The sequence below is a fragment of the Oryza brachyantha genome, chromosome 1 (assembly GCF_000231095.2).
Source record: "Oryza brachyantha chromosome 1, ObraRS2, whole genome shotgun sequence".
Lineage (NCBI taxonomy): Eukaryota > Viridiplantae > Streptophyta > Magnoliopsida > Poales > Poaceae > Oryza > Oryza brachyantha.
The window spans coordinates 14948608-14959804 of NC_023163.2; the positions used below are offsets into that span (position 1 = coordinate 14948608).

An 11197-nucleotide genomic window follows, 5' to 3' on the forward strand; every position below is an offset into this window, starting at 1 on the left:
GCTAATTCTTCCGTACTAAAATAAGTTTATTTTAGATACAAAATTTAACTCATCATCTTATTTAAAATTTTTTACGATTAATATTTTTATTATTGCTAGGGCCACGTTTGGCCGCATGGTAAGATAACTTAACCCTCTCGATTTCCGTGCACCCACTTCCCAAACCATTAAATGATGTATTTTTCAAAAAAAATTCTGTAGAAAAGTTATTTTAAAAATTATATTAATCTATTTTATATTTTTAAATAATTAATAATTAATTAATCATGTATTAATCTATTACTATATTTTCATATTTTCTGTATAGGTAAGTTAATTTACCCACCTTATCCAAACACGGCCTAGATGATAAAATATAAATAACACTTTACGTCTGACTAATTTTTTTTAAGTTTTTATAGAAAACTTTCAAAAAAGATAAATTAAGTTTTTTAGAAAACTTTTAAAAAAAACATGGTTAAACATTGGATACATAAATAAAAAAATAGTTATTTTGGAACGAAGGTAGACAGATAGTTAACCGTTAGATAAAAGAATAAAAAATAAAGTTATTTTGGGATGAAGGTAATATGGATCTAGGATAGTGCAACCACAAACCGAACTGCAGAAACAATGGTCCAAGAAACGGGACAGGCAAACAAACGATACACCACATCACCAGAAAAACAGAACGACAGACAGGGCAAAGGAGTGACAGGAGCACATACTACATATTCTGGGCATTTGCTCCTGGCAGCAAACAAGCTGATCCTCAAAAAAACCATTATTTGTTGCTCTCTTTTACTTAATGTACAACCTCAAAGCTACCAACCATTACGCTCTATTATTATTTATAGCCGCTGATCATTTACAATTTCACGCAGAGAAGGCGACTCGGAGCCGTTGTGCTTACTCGGGACGGGGGTGTTCCGCCTCGACTGCCGCTTCGTCGCCACGAGAACCTGCTCCGCCTCCGGCTCGTCGGACATGGAGAACCTCTCGTCGTCGTCGCCGCCGCCTTTGAATACTGGGTGCACGTACGCGTTCATCAGGTACGCCTTGAGATCGAGCCCTGGCTCTCTTGCACGTTCCAGGGTATCCTTCCGCATCGCTTCCTGGAAAAGGGTGAATGACGACAACATGTTAGGGAATTTGGTTTCAAGTCGAAAGACTGAATCTGCGGTTTTTTTGTATTCGAAAGAAGCTGCATTTGTTTCAACTTATATTAGACATTTTTATTTGCATGATGAGGTCCAACAGCCATCTTCTAAAGGTTTCACCACAAGTAATGCTATAGGGCAAGCTATGGCAACAGATAACTACAACGTTTTTGGTTATTTACAGTTCATTTGAAATAGCAACATGGGAGTCCTTATCAACATGTATAGGAATTTTCATCCCCCAAGGTGCTTTTTGATCATAGGTCGAGGAAAAATGAGAACCAATAAATATTAGAGTAAATTTCACAAAACTGCAATTACTTTATCAATACTATCACTTTGCTATGACTTTTGGTGTGTTTTACAAAACTGCCAACGATACCAAGCGATTTTATCACTAAACTGCAACTTTACCCCCATATGTGAGCATGCCATGTCAGCCCAACTTAAACCAGCATGACTATTCCATAATAAACTTGCAGTTTTCTCAAAATATCATACATTATTTTGTTCTTTTAAATGACTAGACAACGTTGTAGTAAATATAATTTTCACAAATTGCAGTTATGTGAAATTTTGAATATTAACTATGGAAACTTCAGAATTTTATTATTGATTTTCATTTCATGAGCGAAAGTTTAATACACAAAAAAAACAAGCATTGAAATGCAGATTGACATGATAAAACTAATTCTGAAACAAACATTACCTGTAATGGATATTCCACAAAAGCAGGCTCGTAGCGGTTCTTGCAGTATTTGTAGAAATAAAAGGTTACAACAGGGAGAACAAGGAGCACCGGTGTTGACTGGCCAGCACCTTTTGTGCTTAGTAAACCAAGGAGAAGAAACTGTGATACGATTAATGCCACAATTATGCGTCCATTAACACTGGGCCAAAATGCAGCTGCACTTTCATATTCTTGGTTGTACACATTTATAATCTGAAACAACAAAACCTCGAGTTAGCAAGCCAATTATTTTTATACACATAATCAGAATGTAAAATTACTATGGGTTGTTCAATTGCACCGAAGACTAAATTGTCACACATTTAATTCCTTTGAATACAGTGAAAGGTGGGAAAGGGATAACTTCTTACATGAAAGTACTCGACAATATAGAGGAAGCATCAGTACGCAACAACCAAAAAGAGTAATATATTTGTGGACTAACAAACAAATGCATTTTTAGACAACCACACGTGCGCACCCGACAAACAAGTGCGTACAGAGTATGAGATCGTATAGCAACATACAGTAGTGAAGTATATGAAGCATACCTAGTGTGACTGATTAACCATTATTTCAGTGCTAACATGAAACAACATCGACTTGAATTCCAAAAGGGCAAAAGCAAATTTGAATAGTTATTAATGTAGTAATCATCCATTCTCAAGTTAAATTAAATTTGTGCTGGGAAAAACAAAAAAGACAAGCCCTGGAGTGTTGTTTAAGTAAATAACATGTCTCACGAGACCCCCAGTGATCCTGCACGCTCCTTCGACTGCGCGCGCCCCTCCTAGCTATACCCAGTGAGCACAGCCGGTGGCATAGATCCAGCACATGGCTATCCAACAAGCAGCGGTGGAGGCAACAACAAGCAGGGTGACAAATAAAAGTATTTAGATCAACAGACATAAATTTTGTCCAAATGGTTTGGTAAAGCATCAGTTTATCTCAATTGCCCCCCCCCCCCCCCCCCCCAATTACACATATGGACATTATCTTGAAAACACACACATAACATGGACAGATTCATGATGATTGATGAATGTATGTATACACTATAAATTCTAAACACCACAAGGTTTGTGCTCCAAAGGGTATTACCTGGTGACGGTATACCACATATGCAAACCCAAAGAATACCAATATGAAAGGAAGCAAAAATGGTGTCACCACAGCATAGACAAGTCCGAGTAAGAAATAGAGCTGTATTTGAGGCTCGTTTGAGTCAAAACCAATGCTTCCAGGGTCCATTGCTTCTTCTCTGTCTTTCTCAGTCTTGACCAAGAAAAAGTTTTTCAAATGGAAGATTATCAATGGCTTCAATCTTAAAATTTCACCAGCTACACCAGCCCAACCATCAACCATTATGTATGTTATAAAAAAGGTTGCTTTCATCGGAATTGCTACACCGATTGTCTTTGGGATTCTGCAAAAGAACCAAACAAGTACAGTTGATAAGGACTATAAGAGTTTCTTCAAAAAAGAAAGTGAATGCAAAAGGAACTTGTAGCACAAATGAAGAGCATTAATGGCAGGGCAATATACTACCAAAAGAATGCAACTAAAAGTTTGGCATAGTCAAAAAATTTTGTACAAACTAACTACTACTATGAACAAAAAAAACAAGGGGGAAATTCAACACATTGACATAATTTATTGTACACTTCTACCTATGGCTGGTGAGGTTCTTTAATTTAATTGAGCTCAATCAGAGAGAGAGGATGGCTTGTCAAATTTAACTTAAATTGCAGTGTCAGAACATATTGCAAGCATATGAAAAGATAATGGATTAAAGGTGCAGCATGTGGAGTAGACAAGAGGACATACTGATTTGCTGATTGGTGAATAAAGGATTTTAGCTGCTCTAAAGCAGATCCTGCAATAATGCTTCCCAAGAATACATTAAAGAATAAGAAAATATAGTACTTAAATGCAGATCTTCTCTCCAGTGAGGACACCGATGTCAATCCTTCAACTTTAGACATAAACATTAATATGCTTGGGAGCAATATAAGAAAGATCTTTAGAGCAATTCCTGGCAGAAATCCTTGGATGAATGATTTAATAGTACGCCTGGGCAACAGTTGAAAAGAAAATATTACACCACAGATATGACAAGTTGACAACACAAGAATATATAAGAAAATAACATGCAAATTTCTGCACTGGTCTATTTATTGCATTAGGTGCTCAAAAATGTATGTCTTGGTAGGTTCACTTGCTTGCTTGATCCTCAGATTTGTACATTAATAAATAAATAAGTTGCGAGAATGGTAGATTACCAAAACATTTTAATAATAGAGAAAAAAATAAGATGCAAATAATTATATTGCTTAGCATTAATCATTCAATTGTTAATATACAAGTTATAGCAAGTACTGGATCAGGACTATAAGAGTTGCACTGGATATGGCAAATTATTGATGGCCACAGGCAAGAATGCAGATTCAAAAGGCACAAGTGATACAATGCTAGTTGATTTCATTCTAGCAAGTTTCAGTTGTAAAATTTCCAAATGAAATGCTAACAAACACTAAAATTTGCAATGACTGGAAATTCATAAATTATGTGCAGAAATATATAACATCAATACATCTGCAAAGGGCAGGACATGTCCTTGGTTAAGTTCAAATTTAACCTTTATTATTAAGTATCTAAGTTTAAATTCAACTGTGATTTCGTGCATACACTTCGTTGGTTTCTTTTGGTAAGAAAAAGCATTGTTACCTCTGCTTGGTATCTACTACCTCCGTCCAAAAATGTAATCATTTCTAGGTTGTTTAGCAGGGATAAAGGTTGAAAGAAAAGACCATGGTGAGCCTTAATAAATGAAGAATGAGTGAGGATGGGAGGATAGATGAGGATAAAATGGAAAGAGTTTTGAATGTGAAGTGATTGATGGGATAAGTAGTATTGCGAACCTTAATAAATGACGAATGAATGAGGGTGGGAGGATAGGTGGGGATAAAATAAAAAGAATTTTGAATGTGAAATGATTGACAGGACAAGTAGTATTGTGAATAGTGCTAGAAATGATTATGTTTTGATACAAGATTTAAATCACAGAAATGCTTACATTTTGGAATGGAAAAAGTATCTTGAAACTCACTTAAAAGGACATTGGAACCTATGAAACCTTGAATGGATTTGATCATCAAAAGTTAACAAAATCATTTTATCATTTTATGCAATAGACATTAACTTTGGAATACCAGCATGTAATAACATTCCTTGAAACCCACACCTATACTAAGAACTATTTACACTTATATAGCACAGTCTAATTTATTACTTTACATAGTACAGTCTAGTTTATTACATCGCAGTGGCACTTAAATTGCATATTGGATGGTACGAAGATCATAAAGCCATATTCTGAAAATGCAATACTGGAAAAGTAGTGTGTTGGTAGCTTTCAACTGAAATAAAATGTTTTGCAGAAGAATGAGATATAGAAGTGCACGTACATTTCAATCAGAGGCTTCAGAAATGGAGCCGCCTTCTCAATCCCTTCAATATTTGCAAGAGACTGAACAAATGCAATTGGGATCACATAAAAGAAGTTCAGGAAGAAGAATGCAACTGCAATTATCAACCTCCTAACTGTTAGGTAAACAAACGGAATAGACAGATTATCCCAGTAGACATCGCGAGGTTCCGGGGCCCACTCGGTCAACCAAACAGTTGGATTACTGGTTTGCTGTGTCTGAGCACACACTGCTGCTCCCCACCGTGATCGGAAGGAAACAAAGGCTGCTGGAACAACTGATTTTGGATCCTTCACAATCTTTTCACGTTCCTCAGTTTCCTAAAAATCAGCAGTAAATCCAGTAGTTTATTGTATTGGGGCAATCCTTTTAACATGTGAAACGCAGCAGTGTAAGTACTAACAAAAGTTAACAAACATTTACCAAAACTGAAGAATACAAAGACAAAAAAGAAATATGCCATTTGCTTCAGTAAAAAAACAAGCTTTGCTCATGTTAAAACGACATATAGAGTCAACTGTAGTATTTTGAAATAACACTTGACCCAAAGCAGAATAATCCATTAGGGAGCACAGTGCAAAGACATTATGACTTACTTCCTTTTCTATCCTCTCGATTTCTGATGTGTAGTATTCAATAGCATCAACCTTTGAACCAAAACATCCAAGAAAACCAGTCTGGACAAGGAGTATAAAAGAATGAGAAGAATAAAGAAGGAACATAAATATTTTTTTCCTATTTTGATCAAAACAAGGATTCTGTAAGAGAAGTAAAGAGAGGATAGAAATTCAACAACCTTCATAGTAGGCCTTTTAGATGTATTTCTTTCATATTTCAGTTGATAGTAATCGAGCCAATTCTGCATCTTCTTCTTTTCTTTGACCATCTTATCAAGCTTATTTGCATTATAGACAACCTATACCCGTGTATGAAATGAATTGATAAGAACAGGGTAGTGGTAAATCATATCAGAGCACAGAATATTTTTAAATAACAATGAGCAGTTAAACTAAGTAGTCAAACAGAATTACATCTTATTGCCCAAAAGATAAAATAAATGCATATATGAAAGAAGTTAGTTCCTATAGCTATAGACATAGACTTCACTATTAACTTCGAACTGACCAGATAGAAAGATCCAGAGAAACATAAATATCAGGATGAAACTTACCTGGTGCGTAAGATAGTTGTCAGGATGGTTTACAAGGAAGAAATGTTCCACAAGCTCACCAATTGATTCATCTGGATCAGGAGGTATATTCCGCACAAGGACCTAAAAATCAACATCGGTCAATTGGTATCACTGCTTATCAGTCATAATCCTTAATAAATTTTCTTTGTCAGAGGCTTTTCAATTTTAGATGAGTTCTCCCACCAACCTATCTTGATTACCCACATTCAGCTTAGTAAAATATCTGCATAGTGCCAGATACTTGTGAGTTCAAAGGTCAAATTAACAATTACATCCCATGGTTAAAAAAACTGTTAGCTGTTGAAGCTACTGGTGCCCTAACTAATGTCTCCCTTGTTTTGGATAGAAATCCATTTCTTAAAGCATCTAAAAGCATAAATAGTTCAAATGATATTTAATATTTTTCATTTTATAGAATGAGCATTATACAGCAGTCATTCAATAATCAAACTTTTAATGGTTGTGATGTCAATATCCATAACATTTCAAGAATGTTGGTTTTTTTTAATATCAGCTGATATTTTACAGTATTCAAGTTCCCGCATACTCCCTTGAACACAATTCACAATATTCATAGTGTGAAGCATGTTTAGTTTTCCATGGAAAAAAAAAACTTAACTGGCATTACGTTAGATTAGATGACATGTCATACTAAGAAATTAGGTAGGATTGGAAGGTGCATCAGAAAAAAAAATCAAGTATAAATTGAATTACCAAATGTATAGAGTTGTAAAGATCATAGATCATACCGTGAACTGATCTGGACGGCGCTTCTCTGATGCAAGAAACCGCAGTCGCATTGTTGCCACAATTTCATACTCCCGTAACAGCACATAACATGTCCAAAATGTGAAAACATAAGCCATAGCCAGGTGAGCTACAAACCTGCATTAAAAAGGTCACAACTTAAAGAGGATGTACTTTAGCTTAGCGCATACTAAAAAAATAATTTTAGAGTTGACAAACAGGGTATCCATGTTTAAACCCTGAGACCCTAATGTGCTTCATGGAAGGGTAGAATTTACTATAACCACCCACCTTAGTTGTCCGTGGCAATATCAAACCTCTGCAACTAGTTACTATTACAAAGTATCAGATCAAACCCACACAACAAGCTAGGTGCCTAGGTTAAAACTAATGGCCTTATGAAATGCAAGCTAGGTGGTTATTCATACTGCACAGTCATCTATTTACATCTTCATGACTCTCTGAGCCCAAAATGGGGAAAGAAACTATTAGCGGCCATCACTGTACCTACCATTTGAACCAACCCCATACTCACTATCTTAAGTTGTCTTTGAAATAATCTATCAGGCTGCACAAAAAGTACTATTAGGTATATTACTATATTTTAAGACAGATAAATTTATCTGGTACTAACCTCTTTGACCCTGAAGGTATGTTGGATATCGAAAGTTTGTCAATATCACTGTGCTGCATCTTCAAGCCTTCAAGGGTATTATTGGTCCAATTAACAGGCACAAGAATAATAAATGCCAGAATTGTAATTGGCGCAAATATTTTTAGCCTGCACCAATTAAGAGCAAAGGATATTAGTGTAAAAGTAATGGCAAAGAAAAGGAATAGAGATAGGAGATATCCAGTACATAAAACAGAGACCATTCATTAAAACAACATTCTGGGTTCGAGCACTACACTTGACACTTTTACATATATAAGTCCTGACAAGATAGCAATAAAACATTAAAATATATGGTCAAAAACTAAAGCCCTTCCTTTCTCTCAAGGAAAAAAAAACTAAAAGGAGAGTTTTTTTTTCCTGGTGAATAGTCTCCAATATTCAAGATAACAATAGAAAACTAGTTCAAATTAATTAAGTGTGAAGGTAGCAGCATCAATTCATAACCTTCATGTAGTATAGAAATGTGTACTGGAGTTCAATTCATTGCTTAGTCTATGTACTACTGCTAATTGCACAGTTATAACAGAATTTTACGAATAATGCCCACACAGGCTGACACCACATTCTTCACCAAAGGAACTATTATTAAGTAGTATAATCAAGGACATGGATGTGACACAACTTAATAAATTAGAAGAATTTATAAGTTGCATACCCAATTAAGTAGATACGCAGATAGACAGCTGAATCAAGCCCTGCATGGCTAATCAACTCATCCTCTGGCATTTTGAGAGCAGCAGGCATCCAGCTTAAGACCTTCAAGTATGAACGCATGTCCAAATTGACAAACTTCCGCACAAATGCACCCCCATGACTTGGGCTCTCTCTTGAACCTTTGAGATACCACTTTGGGAAGTAAACCCTATCATTGATGGGCTGTAGTCGCAGGAAAGCAAATGCTAGCAGGAATGTGATGGCACTCAGTATGTTGATAGCTGCAGAGAGACCTATATCTTGAATATTAGCCATATTTGTCCTTTAAATAACTGCTTGAATTCCAACAGATGCTAGCTGAAAGAAACAAAATATTATGGTTACAAGAGAACAAACCATTATATTAAATAAAATACAAAATTAGTGAACAAAATAGCAAAATGGTGTGACATGCTGAGGGGGGATACAATGGTATAGTCACCAATCTTGGAAATTATATCGTACATTAAGTTCTAGATTTTGGTTCGTAGTATCATTGCCGTATAAGCACAGCTTGAATCAAGCTTTTCTCCACAATTTCGTCCAACTCTTTTAGCACCAAAGTACTTAGTGTACAAATGGTATGTAGTTGCAAGATATGCTTTGTTTGAATCCCACTATCTCATATCAACAATGACCGACTCATTTTTTTTCAGCACAAAGATATCAAACAAAGTTACCAGATGAGAATGGCCATTTAAAAAATACTGATTCAGGGGTAAATATTGTCAAGAGGATCACAATACATTGATAAGATATTTTCAGAGTTTTCACATGATTAAACATGGATTACATTCACACTTCTACCTGACAGCTACAGAAAGGAAGTTAATGTTGATTTTATTCCTAAAATTATATTGGACAACCAGAGAAGAAAGAAGCTAGCCAAGATTGTGATGTTAGAAATCACTAACATCCCTACCATAAAGTTGTACGATGTGCAATGGATCAAAGGATGCTAAAGACATCAACCAAAAAAATACTAGCTGCGCTGCAAACGCACTTAGTGCATATGGACGGCTACATATAATTCAAAGAGCCCTAATTTGTAGCACATGTGAGAGCAAGAAAAAAAAAACTTAACAGTGGTTATTGGATAGGTCGAAAAAAACCCACAACGTGGGCATAAACACATTCTCCCTTAGCAAACGTCCGCGTGAAGCAGCTCTTGCTCCAAAAAAATCTTGAGACACCAGCCTAGAGAAGTAATTAAAAAACGGCAGGTATTTAAAGGTTAGTATTGAGCAGGCAAGTTTCTTAACTTTTAATTTGTCAAGTGGACAAAAAAAAAGGCATAACATCGTTGTAATGGAAGACAAAGCCATATCTTCCAGCACTATTTAATTTGTGAATTTGACAACAAAAAAGCAAAAGAAAATTGAATGGAAGCCAACGCCAGTTCTGGTACAACTTTGATATTAAGCACATGAACCGTAAGACAACAATCCCAAATTCGTGGTGGTAATAGCACTCTAATTTGTTACTATACCAGAAAAAAAAAGCTCCAAATTTTGCAGCAGAATTTGAAAGGGGGGCTGTTTCAAGCGTCGTATAGCAAAATTTCCCTGAACTTTTTTTCCCTGCAAACAGGAGTTTTTCTTTCGGGTTTCCCCGAATGAATCGGGAAAAAAAACCGAAAGAAATGATTTTCTTCTTGGAGTCCTCCGTAAGAACCGCAGAGAAACACTAAGAAAACAGCAGAGCAAAGCCACACCAAAAAAAACAACCAAATGCATCGGAGAAGAAACGAAGACGAAGAGGCAAAATTGAACAGGAGGCAGCACACGGAGAGCCAGATCTGAGCAGCAGGAATCCGAACTGAAGCGAGGGGAGGGAGAGGGACACAGACCCAAGAACGAAAACAACCCACCTCGACGAACAGCCGGGATGCAAACCACACCAGAGTCCACCACCACCACCCTAGCCGCCGCCGCCGCCGCAAAACATCCCCCTCCAAAATGCCGCCGGCGAGTCTCCTCCTCCTCCTCCTCCTCACCGACGACGAGCGAGCAGGACGCAGGACGAAATCAACCCGCGCGCCACTTCTTGTCCTCCTCCTACTACTAATGGCACACTCTACTCTACTCTACTCTACTCCGTGGAAGCAGAGAGAGAGAGAGAGAGAGAGAGAGAGAGAGAGCGACGCGGGCCTTTGTTCCTACCCCCTCCTCACCTTCCACTGCAGCGGAGCAGGGCGAGGGATCGCGATGGGAGTCGGGGGGGGGGGGGGGGTGAGTTTTATCTGTCTCTGCGACGTCGCTTTTGGAAGGATTCGACGGGGAGGAGGCGAGAAAGAAAGAAAGAAAGAAGAGGAAACGGGCGAAAGGCCAGGAGAGAGACGTTGCTAACGCTGGCCGCTGCGTCAAAACTGCTGCCGGCTAGCGCAAGCTGTCTGTCGCCCACGCCGCGTTGGCCTCGCGCGGCTTGTGATGACGGCTGGCCGCGGCCGCGTCGCTTGGCGGTGGAGTTTGCTTCCACTGCGTGAGGAGACGAGACGTGGCGGGGAAGTGTGGCCGCCAGCCCGCACGCGGC

General features: G+C 37.6%; 1 protein-coding gene across 2 annotated transcripts; it reads right to left on the bottom strand.

Annotated features, from left to right (window-relative positions):
- Positions 1 to 627: 627 nt before the first annotated feature.
- Positions 628 to 10849, bottom strand: LOC102711573 (calcium permeable stress-gated cation channel 1). Of its 2 annotated transcripts, XM_006644230.3 has the most exons (13): positions 10536 to 10849; positions 9750 to 9862; positions 8628 to 8983; positions 7931 to 8077; positions 7299 to 7434; positions 6529 to 6630; positions 6154 to 6273; positions 5954 to 6034; positions 5337 to 5677; positions 3697 to 3942; positions 2971 to 3295; positions 1849 to 2082; positions 727 to 1094 (listed from the first exon to the last, which is right to left on the bottom strand). In XM_006644230.3, exons 3-13 carry the CDS (start codon positions 8939 to 8941, stop codon positions 831 to 833), a joined length of 2310 nt encoding a protein of 769 aa, XP_006644293.1. In that variant the 5' UTR covers positions 8942 to 8983; positions 9750 to 9862; positions 10536 to 10849; the 3' UTR covers positions 727 to 830. The 2 variants fall into 2 exon arrangements, with proteins under 2 accessions (XP_006644294.1, XP_006644293.1); XM_006644231.3 differs by lacking the exon at positions 9750 to 9862 and having other exon boundaries at positions 628 to 1094.
- Between the last annotated feature and the right edge of the window lie 348 nt (positions 10850 to 11197).